This window comes from Delphinapterus leucas, chromosome 3 (genome assembly GCF_059928025.1).
Source record: "Delphinapterus leucas isolate spDelLeu-1000000601 "Yukka" chromosome 3, BTC_Dleu_Yukka2, whole genome shotgun sequence".
NCBI lineage: Eukaryota > Metazoa > Chordata > Mammalia > Artiodactyla > Monodontidae > Delphinapterus > Delphinapterus leucas.
The window spans coordinates 54641533-54666232 of NC_143131.1; the positions used below are offsets into that span (position 1 = coordinate 54641533).

The 24700-nt window shown below is 41.6% G+C and overlaps 1 protein-coding gene across 6 annotated transcripts in view; it reads left to right on the top strand.

The window, feature by feature from the left end:
* Positions 1–24700, top strand: part of MAST4 (microtubule associated serine/threonine kinase family member 4) — a 569622-nt gene that overhangs the window by 177325 nt on the left and 367597 nt on the right. For all 6 annotated transcript variants that reach the window (XM_089908940.1, XM_089908926.1, XM_089908928.1 and 3 more), the window contains exon 3: positions 17624–17748. In XM_089908940.1, the coding sequence (XP_089765066.1) occupies positions 17624–17748 (125 nt within the window). The remainder of the gene's footprint in view (positions 1–17623; positions 17749–24700) is intronic.

Sequence of the window (24700 nt, forward strand, 5' to 3'; positions counted from 1 at the left end):
CGTCTTTAAGAGAGACGTGGTTTTAGATCCCTGTGACTCTTCAGCATAAATGAGAAAGCCACAAAAGTTGAACTGATTGTATTTACAGTTAAGAATATGAAACATGAATTTAAATAATTGGAAATTAGTATCAATTATTTATTAAATCCCACCTATAGCGCTCTTTGAGTTATTGGGGAAGGGGAGGTAAGGTCGGGGAAGGCAAGGAAGATGGTGGGTGCTGCCATTTCCTGCCACACTGGAACCCATGTAGGAAGTTGGACATAGGTAGCCGGCTCTCGTGGTGACATTTTCTTATATACAACCCAACTGCAGTGCAGCTGCACAGAGGTGCATGTGGGTGCTAACTGCACATGTACTGGAATCAGTACCTTGGACCACACGTAAGTCCTCTGGAAAACAGTGACTGGGGGGGATGCAGATCCGAAGGAGAATGGAATACCTGAGTTACACTGAATGGGGTTTAAAGATGGGAAAGCAAGTGACTTGTCTGGGTGGGGATAGCGTCGCGACAACTCCTGTACTGATTTTTCGAGGTGTAATGTGCAGGGCCTGAAGTGGGGATCTGAGGCCCAGATTCTTGTCCCAAGTCAACCGCTAAGTAGCTATGCCTTCATTTCTGGTTCTCAGTTTCCTCATTTGTAAAATGAGTGCGTTGGACCAGATACTCTCAAGGTCCCTTTGACCTTGCATAGTGAGTACTTTTGGCTACCAAGATGAGGGATGGGGGAGTCTTTGCAGAGGCTGGTTTTCCTTCCTTTTCTCCCTTTACACTTACATCCTTTCTCCACTGTTGAGCAAGGAAGCCCACCTTCTCCCCTAGAGGAGCCTGGCAGTGATGTCCTGTCCTCTGAAACTGAGCACACCAGGCCATCCATCTCTTGTTTAAAACCCATTTTCAGCGCTTCCCTGGTGATGCGGTGGTTGAGAGTCCGTCTGCCAGTGCAGGGTACATGGGTTCGAGCCCTGGTCTGGGAGGATCCCACATGCCGTGGAGCAGCTGAGCCCGTGTGCCACAAGTGCTGAGGCCCGCGTGCCTGGAGCCCATGCTCCACTACAAGAGAGGCCACCGCAATGAGAAGCCCGAGCACCACATCTAAGACAACAGCAACTAGAGAAAAGTCCACACGCAGCAACAAGGACTCAACACAGGCAAAAATAAATAAAATTTAAAAAAAAAAAGCATACATTAAAAAAAATTAAAAATAAAACTCATTTTCAGGGGCTAATCAAAGATCAGGAATGTAGACTTTTTTTTTTTTTAATTTCCTGGATGGAAACTGAAAATGAAGCTGACTTTTTTGTCATCTCCGCAGGAAAAAAGAGTAGGCAAAGAAATGCAAATGCCACCAACCGGGATGTTTAAAGATTGGTAAAAATTAGTGTTTCTGATGTATTAATGACTCTGGTGGTGGTAGCCTGCATTTGTCATTGTCATGTTCCATTGTCATTCAAGTACTTAATCAATGCATATTGTCAGGGCTAAATTTATTTTCTTGTGTCTGCCTAGCCAGATCATTTCTCTGTTTTTTGACAGTACTGTCTCAGTCCCCTGCATCCCAACAGGGCCTGAAGGGAGAGCTGAAAGTAAGTCCCCTCCTTGCTTTTTTTTTTTTTTCGTTGCGGAGCACAGGCTCCAGACACGCAGACTCAGTGGCCATGGCTCACGGGCTCAGCTGCTCCGCGGCATGTGGGATCTTCCCAGAACTCGCGTCCCCTGCATCAGCAGGCGGACTCTCAACCACTGCGCCACCAGGGAAGCCCCCAACTCCTTGCTTTTTAACTCCTTGTTGACTTGATCCCTGATGGGTAAAACCTTTGAAAAGAGAGAATGGTACCATTTAAACGTCTGCTTCCCTTTTCCTGAATAAGAATACAGGTGGAGTCATGACCACTGTGTAAATTATTAACACTGCACCAAGTTAGACTTGAGTAAGAATTTTGCTTAAGGTACCTTAGTTCCCAGTTTCCAAGTCCCTGTAAAGGAGAGGCATGTATGTATGTAAAGTGTATACATGGACTTTGATTATGTGTTCACATGTATGCGTGCACACACAGCATTGCACCCTCAGTTTTTATTTAGTGTTCCATAATGTAGGAGGTGCCCGCATTTTTGCCCTAAATTACTCTAGACGACAGTGAGAATTATGTATGTCATTGCCCTTTTATTAAAACCTCCGAAACAAATTTCTCTGAGCTCAAAATGAGGAAAAAGAGGTTGTGTGGTCTGACAAATTTGAATTCTTTCTTTTATTAAGTAATGAGAGCTGGGTATCCCACTGTGTTTCTGTCTTTGCTTTGTTTGCTAGGAGTCTCAGTGCAAAGCATTTTTGTTGTCGTTTTGTTTTTACTCCATTTTACTAGCTTTTGGCTGCACTGGTATATATAAATAATATAAAAATGATGGTAGGTGATACATGCACAAACCCAGAGCGATGAGACCCCCATGTTCGGTGTACAAAACAACGAGATGAAGCTCATGATTCTTTGCCACATTCACATTCCATCTCAAACCCCTTCACATCACTTCCACAACTATACATTCACTCTCTCCTTCCTGCTACCATCTTACATTGTCCTCTTCTTCCAGGATGGATCACTTTTAACTTCCTATTATTTGTCGACCTATAATCCCTTTTACTACTTTATAAATTCCTTGAGGACCTTTTCCTTGAACCCTCAAAGCAAAGCCTCCTACATTGCCAATCCTAAGTGCTCAGTGAATTGGGTCGCCAGATAAAATACATGACTCTAAGTTAAGTGATAATTTCAGAGAGACTGGTAATAATATTTTTAGCATTGACGTGTACAACGTAATATTTGTGGTATACATAATCCAGTTTATTTGCATTCCAGTTTATTTAGGCATCCTGTAGTTCTGTGAAACCTGGCAACTCTATCAGTAACTACAGGAAGGGTTCTGTACTGAGGCTTTATCAGACATGTTGTCTCACAAGTACATGCATGGCACGAGGGGCAAGATGCTAGGGGTCTTACACACAGACATTAGTACACTATCCTTTCTCATGCTCCGTGCCCTCCGCTCCTTTACCTGCAGTCGCCTTGGAGACAGGACCAGCTTTGTGGACAACCATAAGCAGATCTGACGTATGATACTCTTTGGTGTGTGTTAAGTCTGTATGTATATGCCCACTGCCATTCTTTCAACGGTTATAGTGCTCTCGGTGGATTTAAATAGTAGGAGATTAAATGCATTTAATGAATGGCTGGAAGAAAATGATCAGGCTCTCGATCTTGAGAGATGACTATTTGGAGGATGATTGGAACAACCCAATAGCTACCTGCCCCCTAGCTGAGTGCCAGAGCACACTGATTTCCTCATAAGCATGACTGAATTCCCTAAAAAGGAATGTTAAGTAGCCTAGTGATACTGTTACTTTAAGACATGAGTCACTGATCCTGGAGTTCAAGGCTACTTAATGTCCTCTGAACTCTCAGAAGTCAGGGGCTACATAAGAGACCAGAAATGGCAAGGTTGAATTCCAACCCTACACTGGTCATTAATTTCCAAGCAGTGCTTGAGGCAATCATGATGCTAATCTTGGCTTAAAATTTTCTCTTCTTAAAAACAAGGGCAATGTTATGTTTTGCAAGGCACTTAGTGATTTGTTAGAACTTAATTCAAGGCACAGGGTTATAGTTCAGATAACAGTGGTTCCTAGATCTTATTGCTTTTAAACCAGGTAGAGTGGACATTAACTTTCCTAGTAAGGGTTATACAGCCCTTGATTGAGATCTCCCACCCCAGAAATAGGGCATTTTAATAGATTGCCATTTGGAGGTGCTGGAGGAGACCTACTATGCAGTATTTTGGGGAAAAAAATTGTATAGTTTTGTTCTAGATTTCCTGTTTATTCATTAATCAGTATCAACAAAGATTTCTTAAGACAAAAATAATATGTTCTTTAGGGGGCACACATAGACATTATGGAAGAAGAATTTGGAATCTGTTTGGAACAAAAGCTTACATGAAACTAGGAACTATTCCAAAGAGATATATATGGAAATACACCGTTAAGTGAATTAGATTGTACATAGACGTTTCCTTGTAATAAAGCTAGAGAACTTGTTAGGAAATTTGGACTTGTCTGGAAATTTCTGCTTCGACTGTCATATGGAGTCTATTTTATGCCCCTGTGGCTGCCTTTGTTCTTTTTGTTTCTCTTGGAAAGCTCCTGATCCCCAGTTCTTCCTTGGCCTCTGTCCTAACTGTTTAGATGTAGGGCAGTTGTCAGAAATGTTTAGCATCTCAGGATGCCAGTGACATTTGGGTGTGTCAATCAAAGCATCTTAGTGGGCAAAAGAATGTTACTGAGTAGGATTCATAATTTCTTCAAAAAGTAAGATACTAAGTGCAAATTGTCCTCACGTGTACTCAGGTTAAACAGTTGGCCTTGGACATACACAGTGTTTTGTGGCAGTGTCAGACTCTTTTGGAGATGGGTTTTAGAAGAGAAAATCAAAGCCAGGAGAAGTGATACGATGTTCTTGTATCAAGTTTAAGGCCGCTGAGCCTTTTTTCACTATTGCTATGGTTACAAAACAAACAACTGAACCACATTTGAACATTCTAGGCAATGGGGAGCTAAACAAAAATGAAATAATCCGAACCCTGGGAGAAATATAAATGAGAGACAGAGTGGAGAGTTAATAGGCACAGGCATAAGTATATAATCCTGTAAACTGTCAGTAGCTTCTGTGTGCGGGCTGTGATGTGGGGCTACAAAGACAGATGAGATACGGTCCCAGCTGACACTGAGTTTGCAATGTAGAAAAGCATATTATGTACAGAAATAGATGGCACCCTATACGCAGGCAGCCCCATAGAAGCAGGTGATTAATGGGGGGGAAGGTAAGGCTAGTAACGCCCCTGGTTGTAGATTCAATGCCAATGATGCCAAAATGGGTAAAGCATCCTGGAAGGGACCTGAGCCACCACGGAACACACACTGTGTGTTCAACACGGTGCTGGGCACTTGGTGTGTGTTACCTATGATCATCATCACTGGAGGTCTAGACATAGAAGCTCAGAGAGGGAAAGTAATTTATCAAGGGTTTCGCAGCTAATAGATGGTGAAACCAGGGTGCAAATCCCTGTCTGACTGGTTTCCCACTCTGTGCTCTTGAGTCCACTTGGTGAACGGAATGAGAGCCTCTTACCCCGAAGGGCCCTGAGCTGGAGAGTATTTGATCCAGCCTGAGAATGATATCGAGGAGGAGTGCTGTTGCCAGGAAGAGTTGTTTAGCAATGGAAAGTAGAGGGGATAATAAGTCATTGTTTATTGTGGGCCTTCTATTTGCCAGATGGTATGATAAGCTCTCTGTGTACATCCTGAATCGTCCTCACCGTCGCCCCAGGAGGTTGATCAATCATGTCCATTTTTTTTTTCTTTTTTCTTTTTTTTTTTTTTTTTTTGCGGTACGCGGGCCTCTCACTGTTGTGGCCTCTCCCGTTGCGGAGCACAGTCTCTGGACGCGCAGGCTCAACGGCCACGGCTCACGGGCCCAGCCGCTCCGTGGCATGTGGGATCTTCCCGGACTGGGGCACGAACCCGTGTCCCCTGCATCAGCAGGCGGACTGTCAACAACTGAGCCACCAGGGAAGCCCAATCATGTCCATTTTTAAAGAGCATTTATGGGAAACTGAGGCTTAAGAGGTTAACAAGGTCACAGAGCCACTACATGGTAGTTGTCAGGCTTTGAATTTTAGATTTGAGTCTCGTGACTGGGGCCAAATGGTAATGGATTTGAATTCAGCAGTTTTACTTCAGCAGTTTAAAAATTGAACGTACGGTTGACCCTTGAACAACCCTTGAACAAGGTGGTTGGGGAGGCCAACCCTCTGTGAAGTCAAAAATCTGCAAACAACTTAAAGCCTGCCCTCCCTACCCATGGTTCCTCCACATCCGTGGTTCCATATCTGCGGATTCAACCCTTCCACATCGTGCAGTACTGGCGTGTTGACCATTGAAAAAAAATCCACAAATAAGTGGACCTGCGCAGTTCAAGCCTGTGTTGTTCAAGGGTCAGCTGTCTTTCCAGGATCCACAGGGGGCAGCCAACATGTTAGGATAGAATGACGTTTTGGGAATAAATAAATAAATAAATAAATAAATAAAAACAAAACGAACAAACAAGAAAGAATGACATTTTGGAAAGGGTTGGACTAACTGGGGTGAGCAGCCAGACTATGACAGGGGAGGAGGAAATGACTCCTACTCGCTTGATGATTATTTTGAAGAGAGCAAGATACTGGTCCTCCGGGAGGGTTTAGAAAGGGGTAGAGAATGCAGATGGGGGTGAGGAAGGAGACAGAGGAAGAGAGCACAGGGAACTGACAGGTAGTTTACCAGCTGCTCCACATATCCGCAAAATGACTGAGAAAAAATGGTTCTATTTATCTGCCGTTTCCTTCCATATATCTTCCCAACAGCATTCATCAATATCTGTCATTTCCCAGGGGCTTTAGACACGTCTAGCAATTCTTTCTGCTGAATTATATTTCAATACAAGGATGGAGGGAGGCGAGATTGCACATGTTCGCTCTGACCTGTGCCTGGCGTCGCTCAGACACCGTCCCCACCCAGCTCCCTGGTACCCTCACTCACACATCCTGCTTGGCGTCAGATTCTTGTTACCATGTTCTCACTAGAGTAGCTCTACTTAATACTTCCTTAAAAATCAATTTTAAGTTGTAACGTTAGCCTTTGGTCTGTACAGCTAGAGCTTAGAGCCAAACCATTCTGTACGTGTTGATGAGAATTTTAAATCCATACAATCACCCCTTGAAGGGAGACTACCTTGGTGGTCTAGGTGCAAGAGGGACTTGCTGGCGAGGGCTGGGTCTCATAGCAGAATGGGAGAAGTTGCTGGGTGTTGGTATACCGAAAGGCAGCAGTGCATGTACTGAAAATAATAGGAACACTGAAGCTTACTAAGCTCTGTTTCGTGTATTAACTCATATGATCCTATTATCTTCCCTTATTAGAATGTGGTAATCATGGTAGGTGAGAAGAAATATTTCTTCTTTAAGAGCAAGTTAAGGGAAAAGAAAAGAGAGGCCAAATATATTTCTCTGTAAGTGTAGATTTGAATTGTTTCCATTTAAAAATAGACTGCGTGTTGGCATTTTTTGCCCTTTTGTCATTCTGTGGCAAGGGTAACAGGGTGGCTCTCTGTAATTGAGGGTAAAGAGACCACTGTCCCGTTGAATCATCTTGGCGCATTTCACTCTGAATGTTACTTTTGATTTAAAGCTGCAGTTGACAGTGGCAGCGGCAGCTTGAGATGCTGCTCCATAGCCTTGCGGTCTGTCCGGCGGCTTTGAGTTCTGCATGGTAGACATGTTTGTTCTGGTATTTTTCCGCAGTCCCTAGCTCTCTCACGGTATGGAATTGGGCTTTAGAGACTTCGTGAAATAATTGTCATGGACCCAGTCAGTCTGGGATTGCCTTAAACTGTTAGCATCTGCTGTTTGCTCTGCTTGCTACAAGCTTCCTTTTGAAGCATCCCCCTAACTTTGTCCTCAGGCCCTTGTGGTTAGTAATATTGCCTTGCCATTCTATGTTAAATATAGAATGCTGCCGCTAATATTCTAAGAAGTGAAATTGGGTATCTCTGGTGGAGTTGAGTCTAGCGGCAAAACAGTTTAGAGACTGCTGCACTGGGCGATTAATTTGATTCAGACCTTGATACCCCATTGGTGTCACTGTGCTCTGACAGCCAACCTCCCGAAAGGCATGTGTCCTCTCTCCATTCATCTTTCAGTTTCCTTGTCAGTTGGAGATCCCTGGCTAGTAGGCAGTGATGCCTTCAAGGACATGGGGTCAAGCCTACGCTTTGGACTTTTTTTGTGTGAGTCAACACACACCACGTTTTCTTTTAAGGCTAGAATAGCAGCTCAATATAAGAGTCAGTGAACTTCAGCTCTCCCTGGTCACAAATCTGTTGGTTTCTCTAATTATATTTATTTATGCCATTAAGAAGAATGATTTAGCAGCATTGTCGATGCTGTCTAGGTATAGTTATTCTTTTGCAGTGGGGACAAGAAATTGGAAGTCAGTCACCCATGTGAGAGGGAAGATGAAAGGGACCGTGTCTCTGTGTTGTAGTAGCACAGTTGAAGACGAATAAAGGGAGGCTGTAATTGCCTGTGAGCATGACAGTCACTATGATGAGGGGACCGATGTTTAGAGCTGAGCAATGGGGCATGAAAGAGGAATATCTTCATGATGATGGAGTACACGGTAGGGTGATGGCTGCTGACTCATGGATTCTGCCTGGATTCTGCCAGTGACTTATCACGGTCTTTAAGCTTTCTCCATTTTGAAAGTTTGGAGGGGTCTTGAAAAACTCAGTTTCTCTGACTTGTGAATGATTTGGAGGGCTTAAGTATAATTTGAGTATAATTTGTGAAAGCAGGTGCTGGTGTAGTTCACTGTGGATACCTCCTTTGGACAACAAAAAGGACTCCCTCATTTTTTCCTATAGAAGGTATGGTGGTTTTGGCTAAGCAAGGGAGGATATGTGTGTGTGTGTATGAAAATATACATGACAAAATTTACTATTTTAACCATTTGTACTTTATTGTATTTTAAGTATACAATTCAGTGGCATTAAGTACATTCGTATTGTTGTACAACCATCACCATTATCCACCTCCAGAACTTTTTCATCATCTCAAACTGAAACTCTGTACCCATTAAACAATAACGCCTCATTCCCCCGTCTCCCCAGCCCTCCAGTAACCACTGTTAAACTTTCTATCTCAATGAATTTGACTATTCCAGGAACCTCATATAAGTGGAATCATATGACATGTGTTCTTTTGTGTCTGGCTTATTTCACTTAGTACTTCTTCAAGGTTCGTCCGTGTGTCAATTTCCTTCCTTTCACAGGCTGAATCATATTCCATTGGTTTGTATACGCCGCATTTTGTTTATGTATTCATCCATCAGTGGACAGTAGGGTTGTTTTCACCTTTGGACTATTGTGAATAATGCTGCTATGAACACGGGTGTACAAATATCTGTTCGAGTCCCTGCTTCCACTTTGTTTGTGTATATACCCAAAAGTGGAATTAAGCAAGGGAGGTTTTAGTAGGCAGTGGGGAAGGTAAAGTGGTGGGAATGGCCCTCCTCCCACTTTAGTGGTGGATGTGAACTTTCTGGGGGCTGCTGTGAGAGCTTCAGTAGATGCTCAGGTCAGCAGCAGCCTGGTAGCCCAAAGGTAAAGCTAACAGATGAGAGATGTGAGCATGCGGCCCCATCTGCTCGCTCGTGGCACCAGCACAGTGCCAGCTGCCCATTGTTCTTTTTGTCCCTAGCCCCTTGCCTCCGTGATGCTGGCACCATTCTATTTCCCTCCCTCCTGTGGGCCCCCCTCGCTCACCAAAACCCTTGAGGGCAACACGTGGACCACCTCAGCTACCCTTTCTTCCCGGTGGCGACCTTAGAGGGATAAGCAAGCTTTCCCAGAGTTCTTCTGTATAACTGAGCACCAGAAACCCTTTCTCAACACTGCTTTGTTATGTAGTTCCTGAGTCTTCTGTTGTCTTTGATGTCCTGTTTGTAGTCAAGAGAGGTAACCCAGGGCTTCCCTGGTGGCGCAGTGGTTGAGAATCTGCCTGCCAATGCAGGGGACACGGGTTCGAGCCCTGGCCTGGGAGGATCCCACATGCCGCGGAGCAACTAGGCCCGTGAGCCACAACTAATGAGCCTGCACGTCTGGAGCCTGTGCTCCACAACAAGAGAGGCCGCGATAGTGAGAGACCCGTGCACCGTGATGAAGAGTGGCCCCCGCTTGCCACAACTAGAGAAAGCCCTCGCACAGAAACGAAGACCCAACACAGCCATAAATAATAAAATAAATAAATAAAAATGTTAAGTGGGAAAACAGTAAAAAAAAAAAAAAAAAAAAGAGAGAGGTAACCCAAAATGTAAGACCATGGACTGACTGCTCAATCTATATTGCATTTCAGGTGATATGGAACTTTTTTACTAGAAGCTTTTAAATCTAGGCAGGAACCATTACTCTTCAATGACAAAGTAGGTCTCCAGAGGCTATATTTAATTTCTGCTGAAACTATTTCTGACCTGATATTTTTGTACTTCAGAGGGATACTTTAAGCTTCCGGGTGCTTTGAAAGCATGTATCTCACATTTGACGACCTCTTTATGGACGTCTTGCTTCTTGTTATTTTGAAATTCAGGGTGAAAACAAAGGAAAACCCATTCCAGGAAAAAGGCCATATGTACCCTAGGTAGACCTGGTCACAGTCTGAGTCTTAGCAATCTACTTATTGTCATATATAAATGGCTGGAGATATTTCTACTTATTCTGTTGAGTAGAGGCCCTGTGACCAAAGGAGAAACAATAACCAGTATAAGAAGCCCATTCCAATAACCCATAGCTCTGTGGTTGAAGCTTGACAAATTCTAGTTTCACTCTGGCCAACAGATTTCAGCTTTCATATGGACCTCTATTTATTGCCTTTAAATTTCTAGTTATGTCAGTAGACAGTATCTAATAAATGTTTTAATAGGCATATTGGAATTTTAGCAATGTGTTTCCGAAGAACACAGAGCTGATCAAAGTTCCAGTTGTAACAAAAAGCTCGATGCAGTATTAAAATAGAGCAGCCAGATTGCTAGGCAAGCTCACCTCTCCTACAACAAAGAGGGAATGGTATTGTCCATTAATTTCCACCCTGTGCAGCTGAATAATGCAGTTGACAGATGCTAATTTTCTCAAATTGTAGGCAGCAAATGATGCATGAATATAGCAGCAACACACTTTTTAGAGGCCCTTGGTAGTCATCAGAAAGTGAATTTGTGTAAAGTTTGATGTAATCACTACCAACTATGGCACAATGCTAATGCCTTCTAATGACTGCCTTAAATCCATCTGTTGTCCTCTTTTCCCTATTAACACTAATGGGGGTCCAGGCAGGAATAAAACATCCCATGTGTTGTGCTAACAGACCCTCTAATTTGTAACATTCATATGATTCCTACAGACGAGACTTGTGCAAGAATAACGACATCTAAAATCTAACCCATGACAGGACGATAAACATTTCATTACATATGTATATAAACGCTTCCTAATTTTATTATTTGTTCCAAATAACAGAATTTTATTTCTTGCTCACCTTGTCGTCTCTCATGTGTTGCATATCTCTTTGTGTTTCTTATTTGTTTAAGTTTATATGTATTGAATGCCCATTGTATGATGTATTTTCTTTTTTAATCTTAGAACCTCTCCGTAAGTTTACCCCTACTTTACAGCTGAGGAACACGAGGCTTGAAGTTCATGAATAAGTGATGGAATCAGTTTGGGGGGTCAGAATAGGCACTCAGCAATATGACTCTGTGTCACCCCTAACTAGAGCAATTACTTTTACCATTATTGGCAAGGAGCTTTATGTCTTGTATGAAGGTTTGAAGACATATAAGTATATGGGCTAAGTTCAAAAGTTAGTTCAGACTTAGTTCAAAAACTGATCTGTTAATGAACATGAGTTAGGGTCTATTGAAGTAGTCTCACCTTGACCAAACCCTCGCCAGGCTCCTCGGAGCCCTCTCTCTCAATTAGGCCCCCCAACCTTGGCCTACAAAGACTCGAAGAACACTAACAGTCTCTAACAGCTCAAGGCCACATCCTTAGGATGACCCTAATCCCCTTAAAGTGCCTGCCTCAGAAAACTCCAGGCTACCAAAAAATTTTACTATTTGTTCATGCCAACAGATAGGGCCTCTGTCTCCCAGTCTCTGTGGAAAGGTAGAATCCAAACTTCGGTCCTTGCCAGCTAGCAGACAGAGCTGGCCTGATCGCAGTTACACTGACTAACCCTTCCTGTTTTTCACTTCCCTGGCTCGACCCAGCCCTCGCTTGCTGCCTGCCCTACTCCCTCATTCTCCTGTTAAAACCCCCAGTTACTTCTGTACCAATCGAAGACGAACAGAGTCCATGCTGGACTCTTTCTCCCTATTGCAGTGGTTATTACTGATTAAAATCCGTCCTTACCGCTTTAAGTAGTGTCTGACTTTGTTTATCTTCGACCAGGCACACCTATGGTCTTGTTACCGAGATTAGACTTACACATGAGATAGCAACAAATAAAACGTATGTGGCCTTGAGAGAGTGGCATTGACATATATACACTACCGAATGTAAAATAGATAGCTAGTGGGAAACAGCCGCATAGCACAGGGAGAGCAGCTCGGTGCTTTGTGACCACCTAGAGGGGTGGGATAGGGAGGGTGGGAGAGAGACACAAGAGGGAGGGGATATGGGGATATATGCTGATTCACTTTGTTATACAACGGAAACTAACACAACATTGTAAAGCAATTATACTCCAGTAAAGATGTTTAAAAAAAACCAAAAATGTATGTGGCCGAGTTAGACTGAGTGATTTCAGAGAAGACAGCATACTTTTCCCATTGGCCATGGTCTCGGCTTGCTTGAAAGTGCTCTGTGAGAGCTAACAAAACTGAAAGGTTCAAAGTGTGGTTTGGCGCTTATGGAGAGAAGAGAAGGGACGTGGCTCTGGTTCCTTGAGTCCCCTCCCCCAGTGCTTGTTCTGGATCTGTCCGGTGTCTGGCTTCCTACTTGAAGCATGCCCTGGCTTATCGAGCAACGATGCTAGCATACACAGGGATCGCCTGCACTGAGGATTTATTCAGGGCTGTCCCTGCTTTTGTTCTGCCCTCCCACTGGCTTCAGAAAGGGGGCATCTACCAGTCACAGCTGTTGTGACTTTTATCTTGGGACCAGGATGAGGATTCTCGTGGTTCCCTTTTGCTCCCATTCTCTGTGGAACCTCTTCCCTGGTTCCGTGCTTCCCCAGCCCAGACCCCTCCCTGATGCGGCCTGAGGAGCTACCATTTTGAGGAGTGGAGGAAACGTGCTCCTGGCTAGTTTGCCATGTTAGATTATGCAGCACATTTTTCTGATAGGAATCATTAAAAGCAATATTATATAATATCACATACAGAAATTAATGCAGAATAATTTAGTCCCAACCTCAAATACCTGCCAGCCAGCTTTATCAAAGCTTAATATTTGCCACATCCTTCAGATATATTAAAAAAATTAATACTGAATTTATTAAAACCACAAGTGAAGGGACTTCCCTGGTGACACAGTAGTTAAGAATCCACCTGCCAATGCAGGGGACACGGGTTCAATCCCTGGTCCGGGAAGATCCCACATGCTGTGGAGCAACTAAGCCTGTGTGACACAACTACTGAGCCTGCGCTCTAGAGCCCGCGAGCCACAACTACTGAAGCCCATGTGCCACAACTACTGAAGCCCGCACGCCTAGAGCCCGTGCTCTGCAACAAGAGAAGCCACCGCAATGAGAAGCCCGCCCACCGCAATGAAGAGTGGCCCCCGCTCGCCGCAACTAGAGAAAGCAACAAAGACCCAACGCAGCCAAAAATAAATAAATAAAAATTAAAAAAAACTACAAGTGAAAACGTAATACTATAAACTTTTATGTTCAACTAATAGATCCCATTATTTCCTGTAGATAACTTTTTAAACAATAAAATATTACAGCAATACTCCTCCCTGGACCTATTCCCCATTTTCCCTGCTAGAGATAATGACAATTCTGAATTTTCTATTTCCTTCCCACAGAGAAATACTAGTCTTTATTTTAATCCTAGCCATTATTTTTTTCTTTCTTTCTTTTGTGATCTGGTCTAAGAACCCATTACCATGTTTTATATCGTTGCTGTGGTGGTGGTGGTGGTCGGGATGCATCGATGGAACTGTAAAGTTCTCAGGATAACGTGAAGAGTCATAGTGTATTGACTGCTTTCCATGTCCCAGGTTGAGTGCCTTAAGTGCATTATATCGTTTAATCCTATCTGCTACCATTTCCTATCTTTTCAGACAATTTTCTGAAAATAATTTTTATTTGAAAAATTATTTTTCAAATAGTGTGCAAAATACATATTATTTGCTTTAAAATATAGAATTATCCTGTCTTATAACTTGTTTTTTCACCTAAGCATATGTGATGAATATTTTCCTGTGGTGGGATCTGGGTTTCAGAGTAAGAATCCTGGTTTTACCCACTAATTAGCTGTGTGCCCTTGTCTAATTATGTAACCTCTCTGGACTTTAACGTGGAGGTAATATTACTTAGCACCCAAAAGCGTGGTTAAGATGTTGCAGTGCCTGGCATATAGTAAGTCCTCGATGTATTTTAGCTATTATAGTATACTACAAATGAAATTTAAGAAAATCATCTGTTCAGTTTTATTGTTCCTGTTTAGACTTGATCAGGTATTAATCAAATAGGGTACTTTAACTGCATGTCATTCAACAAACATTTTTTGAGCACTTACTAAGTTACAGGCACTATGCCACGTCCTAGGGATACAGAAATAAATACCTATTTTTTCAGCTCTGGGGGATTATAGGGTTATAGTCTAATAATTATTTTCTACTAAAAGAATAAAAAAAGTGACTTACAGAATTCTTTTTTTTTTTCAGAATTCTTTAATGAATTAAAATGTTAGCCCTTCAAATTTTTCCATGATTATATTAAATTCTAGTGTTTTTGTTTCTACACCAAGTTTTCTTTAAAACAAAGCATCTGGGGCAGAGCATTGGTCAGGCCAGAGTAGATTCATTCCATCATGTAAATCTTGACATCATGTAGCTTCTATACCTCCTATCAGGCCTTTTCTGAAACATGAACCAAAAAATATATAAAATATAAAATATAGGGAAAGACACAGGAGGGACCGGGGTGGAGGTGGGGAAAACCCTATTGATTCTGATGACTGGAGTTTGGTGTATTTTTAACAAGTAATGTTTTTCACATAGTGGGAGTTATTTCTATGTTAAAGAAATCATTTATTCATGTACTACTGATGTTGGCATTCCTAAATGCAGTCTGTGGTTTTCCTGTCCTTCTTTATTAATGTCCTGCTTTGGGGTCTAAAGGGGGCCGATTTACCAAAACACCTGTTAGTCCAGCTTTTAGTTAATGTTTCAAAATAAGGCAAAGAAAATAATTTTTTAAATTCTAGACTTTAAATGTAATACATCCTGTGCATAAAAATATATATGAGTGGTTCAAGATGGTGACTGGAACCACAGAGGGTCATTATATTTGAATTTTCAGTGATAGCATTTATGCTTCAATTAATTGGTATTTGCTGTATTTATTTGCTAGGAAAATATCACAATCTATTATGTGGGGTGGTGGTGGGCAGGTGACAAAAGTAAGTATGATCCCATTTTTGCAAGAAAATACAGGTTACAGAAAGAAAGTCTGGCAGAAAAATTACTGAAATGTTGATAGTGGTTTTCCCTGGTATGATTATAGGTGATCTTTAAATATATATATATTTACATTTACTACTTGAGAGTGAAGAGAAACCAAAACCAAGCAAAAAAAAAAAGATACTTGTCATTTTTACTGCTGTTATGGCTAAATAGCTAACATGTACTGAGCGCTTCACTTAAAAAACCCGCTAATCTCCTCAACAACTTGACAGAGTCAATCGTATGGTCTCCATTTTAGAGATGGAAAAACCAAGGCCAAGAGAGGTTGACTCACTTCGTTCCCCATAGCACTGAGCTACAGGTCAAGATCTCAAAAGTAGATCTAGTTTTCTCTAGAGTCTGTGCTTTTACTATATAATAAGAGAGTAAAAGAACAATTTTGGCAAAATAAAATACAAATTTTTGAAAGCACTTAGAGTGTTAGACCTCTTTTTTAAAAAAGAAGTATTTATTTATTTGGTTGTGCCAGGTCTTAGTTGCAGCTTGTGGGCTCCTTAGTTGCGGCACTCGGGCTCCTTAGTTGTGGCATGCGAACTCTTAGTTGCACGTGAGATCTAGTTCCCTGACCAGGGATGGAACCTGGGCCCCCTGCACTGGGAGCATGGAGTCTTAACCACTGTGCCACCAGGGAAGTCCCAGCATTAGACCTCTTAACGTGGACAGTTGATGGGAGCTGACCCTAGCTCCTGTACTGCCAGTTAGCCTGTGGACTAATAGCAAGCTAGTGTCAAGGAAAAAATTAATCAGTTGGTCTAAGAAAGAAATGGAAAACTTTATTCAAGCCAAATTAAGGACTATAACCCAGGAACAGCCTCTCAGAAAGCTCTGAGAACTGTTCTACCCATTAGAGGTCAAAGCACAGTTATGTAGATTTCTGGAGACAGAGGTCTGTACATTAAATGATATAGATAGTTTGCATAATCCAGATCAGCAAGGACAAGGTGAGTAGTGGGTCATGGGTCATTGCAGCCCCTTACAAGATTCAGAAGGAATGTTATCTTTTAAGGAGTTGTCTTGTTGGTGCTAGGAGAATGTTGCTGTTTATGGTTGAGCAGGTATTCCTGCTGATGGAGAGGTTTGGTTGATGCCTAATGCAGATATACAGTGCACAGTAGAGGGGGCAGAGGAGGCCAAAGGGCAGAGAAAATTTTTTATGTTTATGTTTTTCTTGTCTTGCCATAAAATATGAATTTTCACGCTAGTTAATGTATTTCAGCAGTTATTAACCAGTGGGTGCTTGTTAAGTGCATGCCTGAGGAAAGAGAGGGGGGTTCTTTTACAAGAAACAGATCTGCTGGGGAGAATCCAGGGCACGAATGTTACTTCTGCTGCAGGGCCACCAGCCACACGTGCTGCAGTCCCTCACGATTCTGGGAGGTACAAAGCCGGAGTCCCCACACGTGCAGCCCGTAGATGAGATTCTACGGGTGGCCTGCCGTCTTTTCATTGTCTTCACGTGTTTTGGGGGAGAGACGTACCCATTTGTTCTTTCATCATTCAACAAATATTTAATGAGCACCTACTATGACCAGTCACTGTGCTACAGATAAAAATCAAACATGGTCTCTGCTTTTACTGAGCTTCATTACTATGTGAATATTCATGTCCCTCCTAGCTTAAAGGCTTATGTGTGGATAACTAGTCTAATCCATGTACTAAAGAAGTAATACAGTGTGAGTTGGTTCAGCTGTTTGACTTTTAAAGATATACACATATATATGAGAGTTCAAGGTTGATGGAAATTGCTCAGTGAACCTACACTAACATTAATGTCCTGATTTATGCAAATGGGTACCATCACATGTCCTGTGGACATGGTTGGATATACACCAGTTCTTCAGAGAGAGAAGCTGGGAGAAAGGGGCACCAGCCCCATTTCAACTTGAAAGACTTACAGCTCTTCCTTTTGTTGGTCATGATCTTTGTAGACACTTTTCTAGTTGATTGCTAGATCACTTTCCGTATTAAATATTTTAAAAGTACATTTGTAAATGCACATGTTTATATCTACGATGGTAAGAATGCTTTGTATACTTATATATATCCTCAGCACAGTAACAAGAAGCTACAGATGCTGGAGGTGAAGAGGTTTACCTGGGTTTATGTGGAAAATAGGGGTCAGAACTTGCAACTAGATCTCCCAACTTAATTAAAACAATTTGCTTCTGGTTGCTGTATATCAGTGTAATTGCAACGTGTGGCAGAAGTGGTATAGAAGAAGGATGCCATTTCTAGGGAAGCACTGCCATTCTGCCTGCTACTCATACTGTCTTCTCTTTGACTCCAACAGGGAGGTACCTCCTTCCAAACCCGGTGGCGGGGCAGGCCTGGGCAACCTCTGCAGAGACGTCCAACCTCGTGCGCATGCGCAGCCAGGTCCTGGGCCAGTCGGCGCCCTTGCTCACGGCCAGCCTGGTGAGTGTCCTCGGACTCTGTCTGCGGTGGGTTGGGTTTGCTCCATCTCACCACCAACGTAGGGACTGTTCTGAGTTTATTGTTCTAGATAGGAAGTTAAAGCTACCATTAACGTTAAGCACAGATTTGGCAACGTGAAATTCCTTGCTTTCAGCTTGGTAATTTTTTCCAAGTCCCCCCAACCTAAGTTGGAATATTTCTGTAAACTTAATGATGTCTCAACTTTTCCCTCAAAAGAAATGAAAATGTTTCTAAGCTTTTTTTTTTTAACTTCTTATTTCAAAATAATTTCAAACTTATAGGAATTTGCAAGAATAAGACAAATACATACAACTCCAGTTGATCCTTTGCCTGGGTTCAAGTATTAACCTCCTGCCCTATTTGCTGTACTATTTGCTTTCTCTCTGTGTGTGTGTGTGTGTGTGTGTGTGTGTATATATATATATGTATATGTATACACACACACGTATACACACATGTAATTTTTTTGAACTCTTTGAGAGTAGGTTATCTATATCATGGCCTTTTGTTATCACAGTTATCAACTTCATTAAATTTATGCATGAAAGAAGTCTTTTATCTACTCTGCCATCTGTATTTTATTTTTATCATTTGGCCCAATAATGTCCCTTATAGTATTTTTCCTCCTCCAGTAGAGGATCCAGTCTAGGGTCATGGATGCCATTTAATTATCCTCTACTCTGGAACCACTCCACAGCGTTTCTTTGCCTTTTATGACATCGTCATTTTTGAAGACTATGCAACACTGCCACCTCATTTTTTAATGGAATATTTCTCATATTACAGTGTCTGCTATGTCTAATGTTTTCTCCTGGTGGGCTGCGGGTTTTGCATTCCAGGCCAGAATGTGACATTGGTGATGTCGTGTCCCTTCAGGTCATGCCATGGGCAGGTGCATGATGTATGTCCATCTGCCCCTCATTATGATGCGAATTTTTTTCACCCAGTCAAGGGGTTGGCCGGTTTCTCCGCTGTAGTTAGAACTTTTCTCTTAAATCGATAAGCCTTTGGGGGTGGGGGAGATACTTTGAGGCCATGCAAACATGTTTCTCCTCATCAAAAATCTCCTTTAGATTTCATATTCATTGGTAATTATTGCCTGGGTCCTTCTTTTCTAGAATCATTGAAAATGGTCATTATTCCATCTCTAGCACTCTCTCCACATCTACAGGTTGGCACATGGCATAAATATTTGTGCATTTATTAGCAGCATGGACTCCTACATTCCTTTTTTTAAAAGAAGTAACGTAGACTTTTATTTTTAACCATGATGCTTACTAGAATTTTGTTTTCCAGTGGGCCCATTACTTTTCAGCTTTAACCTTCGGCAGAGCCTAGAAGTCTATACAGGTTACTTTTTTGTTTTTTTTAAATAAATTTATGTATTTAATTTATTTTTGGCGCGTTGGGTCTTCGTTGCTGCATGCAGACTTTCTCTAGTTGCGGCGAGCCGGGGCTACTCTTTGTTGCAGTGCGCGGGCTTCTCATTGCAGTGGCTTCTCTCGTTGCAGAGCACAGGCTCTAGGCATGCAGCCTTCAGTAGTTGTGGAACGCGGGCTCAGTAGTTGTGGCTCACGGGCTCTAGAGCGCGGGCTCAGTAGTGGTGGTGCACGGGCTTAGTTGCTCTGCAGCACGTGGGATCTTCCCAGACCAGGGATCAAACCTGTGTCCCCTGCATTGGCAGGCGGATTCTTAACCACTGCGCCCCCAGGGAAGCCCCTATAGAGGTTACTTTTGCATCGGTGGTAGGGTTGTATGGTAATGGAATAGATTTTTAAATGTCTTTTACTGGTGATGATACAAATAATATATGTCAGTGCATTATGGTGCCTTATAATTTTATGCATTGGTAGTAAATTATGTGGGATATTTGGGAATCATTCAATAATATAGAGAGATTTGATTTAGGTCGAACCTCTAATCCTGCTTTTTTCATTAAGTAGCTGTATAAACTTGAACAGTTGCTTAGTTTCTCAGATTTTATCAGCTCATCTGCAAACTGCAAGATGAAAAGACCTATTCCAGTCTCTGGAATTCAACCTTGGAATTCCCTGTTTCTAGTTTCAGAATTATAAAGATTCTGATACTGAGTAATTATCCCTAAAAAAGTTTCTTTGAGGATATTTTATGCCTTCAAAATTGACTATGATCTTTAAACTAAAATTTATCTTTTCCTTCCCATGAAAATTTTGGGACTTATTTTTAAAGGTACAGTTAAAGTGATGCATTTTAGCATTTTCCTCCATCCCATCCTCAAGTTCAAAGTTACTTTTTCTTCCTGGGAAATTTTATTAAAAGCTTATTTTACTGTAAGCATCTACTTTTTAAGGAAAGAGGAAAATTCCTCACAATCAGTGATTTTTTTTTTTTTTAAACAGAAGTGCTTTGGGGGCCACTGCAATGTTATTCTTAACACGTAAATAGTAATCCTGTATGTTTATTGCCAGGTAAATCATTCTAATTAAAACAACATTGTTACAAAGTAATGTACCTAATACTGGTAGTTATGTGCTCAGATGTAGAAACTGATTGATTCATTGAAAAACACATGTCAGGTGACCTAAGATATTTGGGAATGTGATACAAAAATAAGGAGAACTAATAGAAAACATGAGAGTACCCCCTAAAATCGGTCCAGTGACATCAAAGAGTCACTTAACTTACCACCTTATTTGCCGTGTGAGTTTTTATAGTGTTTAGGAGAAAAACTAGAGAAAATGCTAAAATACCGTAGAGAGCAAACTTAAAATAGTACCTGGCACCTAACCAGCCTCAAATGTTAGCAATATTAGTACTTCTGTTATTAACATGTTATGGGTAAGCTTGGGCACAGAAACCAGACTGTGACTAACCATTTACTACTAGACAGTGAAGGTTTAAAGTGTAACCCTCATCATATCTTTTCTTCAGAGGTTTCCTTACTTCCTAATTGCAGCCTAAAGAAAACTTATTTGCGGGCTGTCTGACCATGTCTTCTGTCCCCAACCTTCTGTCGTAATATGCGCAGCAGAAGCCGTAGGAGAGCTGCCAGACAGAGCACAGTCTTCATTTCCTCATTGTTCGGCAGCAATCTGCTCAGGTTTCTCTGCCATATCACTTATTTCAATATGTCACTCAGTACACTTTCATGACTTTCCCTGCTTTGGGTATCCTTTGCAGAACCATTCAAGTTAATCTATGTTTCTTGGATTGGATTACATCTAAATTATCCCTGCCGATTACAACTAACAGATTTGACGGAGAATGGTGCTGAAGGGGTGTTAATGTACATCTAGTAGAACTTTTTCTTTTTCTCCCCCCCCCCCCCCGCCTTTTTCTTGTCTTCTGAATAAGTGTGATGTTTCTGCAGGTGCATTGTATAGTAGAACAGGCTTCACTCTAATCTTCTCTCCTGGCCACTATCCTCATCCTTGTTGCCCCCATCTTAGAGCTGTAAGTTGACCTTCCTCCTGACTCTTCTTAGCATTTATCAAAGGTCCGCCTTTGTTTTAGTTCTTTGTGTTTATGCCTAATATCCCCCTGCTAGACTGCAAGCTCCTTGAGGGCAGAATTCCTGTCTGATCTGACTTTCTACTCCTCGCTGTTCCTAACACCACACCTTATATGTAGGAGGCATTCAGTAAATAATGTTGACGGAATGGATAATCATTAGTGAAAAGTGACAGATTGCTTTACTTGCAAGGCGAGAGTGATGATGTGATTCTGTATGCTGTAGTGGACCATCTAATAAGACCATCCATCTAAAGCCTTTTTGGTTTTGCTCTCCAGTGTGCATCTTACAATCGTGATTAGCCTCAAAATCCATGTAGTGGGCCGAATCCCGTTTAGTTCCATATCAGCTGCTCAAAAAATACAGTGACAAAATTCTGAAGAAATTATCAGTGTCGGGCTTCCCTGGTGGCGCAGTGGTTGAGAGTCCACCTGCCGGCGCAGGGGACACGGGTTCGTTCCCCGGTCCGGGAAGATCCCACATGCGGCAGAACGGCTGGGCCCGTGAGCCATGGCCGCTGAGCCTGCGCGTCCAGAGCCTGTGCTCCGCCACGGGAGAGGCCACAACAGTGAGAGGCCCGCGTACCGCAAAAAAAAAAAAAGAGATTATCAGTGTCCACCTTCAAGGAAATTTCCTTAACCTGCTTGTAAGCAGTCATGCAGCCACACTGGTTTAAGTATTTTGTTGATTATTTGAAGAGGGAAGTATGTGTTCAAGTGTGGAAAAATTGGTAAAATCAGAATCAAGGTGGTTTATGTCCAAAGGACAAGATTACACTTCATAGCACAGTTTTACATTCAGCACAGCAACAGAACATGTCAGAAAAGTATAGACCGTCCACCTGAGTGGTAGTCATGTGTTAGGAAGATATAAATGAAGGCCTGTGGTTGGGGAGGTATGAATTTCAGTAAATGCGTGACCTATTGTGATTTGAATGCCATAGGCAAGCTTCAAAGTAATGCTAACTGCCTTCTCAAGGAGGAGATTAATTCCTAGGAGGAAGTATCTTGTTTTCCTTGGCAATGGCAAATGTAGTTGTATTCTGTCTCCCAGACACACTGGGCATTTCCGATAAATGGCACATTGCCAATTCATCCTGAGTAGCCTGGTAGCTGGCAGAATACATGCTCAGCCAGTGTCCGCCTGCTGGGACACCAGCGGGGGGTGCTGATGAAGTGTCAGATGTATACTGTGTATACATTAATCTGAAGAGGGGAAAACTCATTTCCCCATTTGCTTCCTCCATCTTTCTGTCCCTCCCCGCACACATGGGTAGTTTATCAAAGAAGTCATAGTCGTCAAAAGCAGGGGATTTGTATAGATGCTGCTTTCTGGCAAGAAAGATGGAAATTTCAGGAGGCAAAACAGGACCAGGGGTAACTTATTTTTCCATAGGAAAATAAGGTTGTAAGCCTTGATGATTAAAGTTTAGAAATGGTATATGTGGCCATTATAAGAAATATTCACTTCTTTTGTACTTTGGAGTAATAGATGGATGGCAGAAGCACAGTGAAAATTTGTTTCCAGTATTTTTCTCCAGTTTTCTGTTTGATTTGAATCATGAGCCTCATTTGTTTTGATTTTTGTCAGCATCCCTGTCACATTCTTTCTTATTGAGGGCTTCCTTGACCATCCTGTTTGAAAGTCTTTCCCGCACTGCATGCCACACACCCCATTTCACCCACTTTTCTCAATGACTTTGTCTCCTTCCAATACACCGCATAATTTGCTTGTTATATATCTCCTATTATTCTGATGAAAAATTCTTGAGAGCAGAGATATTTTTTTCTGTTTTTCCAGCTATTTCCCTGGGAGCTAGAACAGTGCTTGGCAGATAGTAGGTGCTCAGTAAAGGCTTGTTGAATGTGTAATGAATATATTTCCTTTCCGTACCTTTTAAGTGCCCTAGAACAGACTCTTGTTTATCTTTTTGTTTTTAATCTGTATTTCACCTTTTAGGTTTTTATTATTTAGCCTAATCAAGAAGATGTTTTTCAAGCCAAAGAGTAGTTAACTTTGGAAACTGTGTTCAGGAGTTAAACTGTAATTATTCAGTTGGACAATGAGAATGAGGGGGGAAAAGCAGAGTGTTTAAAAGATTACCTCCAGTTTCTACCACTTATTAGCTGTGTGAGCCTCAGTTTGTTCATCTGTGAAGTGGAGCTAATGGTTGTAGCCACCTCATAAGTTTATTGTGAGGAATAAATGAGCAAACTCTTGTGCACTACTTTGCACAGTGCCTGTGACTCAAGAAGTGCTGACATCGGTGTTCCTGGGGTTGGTAGAAAAATTGTTTCTTGGGGGTTGTCAGCTAGGCTTAGCTGGAGTGGTATTCTCAGAAGGGAGGAAATCAGATCTTTGATTTGAGTAGAAGTTTAACCTTTCTGTCCTTAGTTTTTTGCATGATGGTGGACCACCTTGTAGTTTCTTTCTCACTTTCACTTTAAATTCACCAACCCAACGAACTGAAAGTTATTTTTCTAGAGCAGTTAACTATTTTGAAGGGGGGAAGTGCTTTCAGATACTGTTTTTCAATTTTTAATATTAAGTTAAGTGGTATAATTTTATGTTTCGTCAGTGGCCCTTTTTTGACATTGTATCCATTTCTTGTAATGGAAAAATTATGTTTCATGATGTACTATAAATATTAAAACCAAACTATTTAAACTAATATATTCAGAGAGCCTTGATGAATATTCATCTTTTCCATTTGCAAAAGTGCATGATGAAGAGTAAGGGAAAATTCACTAAATGTATGCAAAAGTGCATTTTCCCTTTTTAATTCATGCAGAATGTACCGACATAATGTCAGCATTTATTTAGGGTGCAGACTTTATTTGCAGTCATTTAATATTATATCAATACTTCATTAGCCTTATAGCTCAAAAACAAAAACCTGTGCCGAAGTCCAATTAGTTAACTCTGAGTGAGTGAGTGTTAAATATTGATGTAGGAACAATTTGAATGTCCTTGGATAAATTGCATAACAAAAGTTGTAGGATACAACTGTGAATTAGCTTTTTTCCTTAGCCATCATAGCTCAATTTAAAGGCTGCATAATACTCCAATGTATGGATTTCTCACAATTTATTACACTATTTCCCCTTCTAGGTTATTTCCAAGGTTTTCCTATTGAAAATAATGGTAATGAGCAGGCTTTTAATAAGTCTGTGTTCACCTCTGACTGGTTTTTGACGGTAGATTCTCAGAGGGGATTACTGTGACAAAGGATATGAGCATTATATAGGTTTTCCATACTCTTGCTGAATTGTTTCTAGGAATACTGTACAAATTTGTGCTTCCATATACTGAGAAGTCACATCTCACTACACTCTGGCCAGCAGTCAGTATTCCAAACCGCCGCCCCTCCCCCGACCCAAAAACCAAGTTTGCTGGTTTGTCAGGTGAAAAATAATTACTCTTTTTAAATGTAGTTTTTAT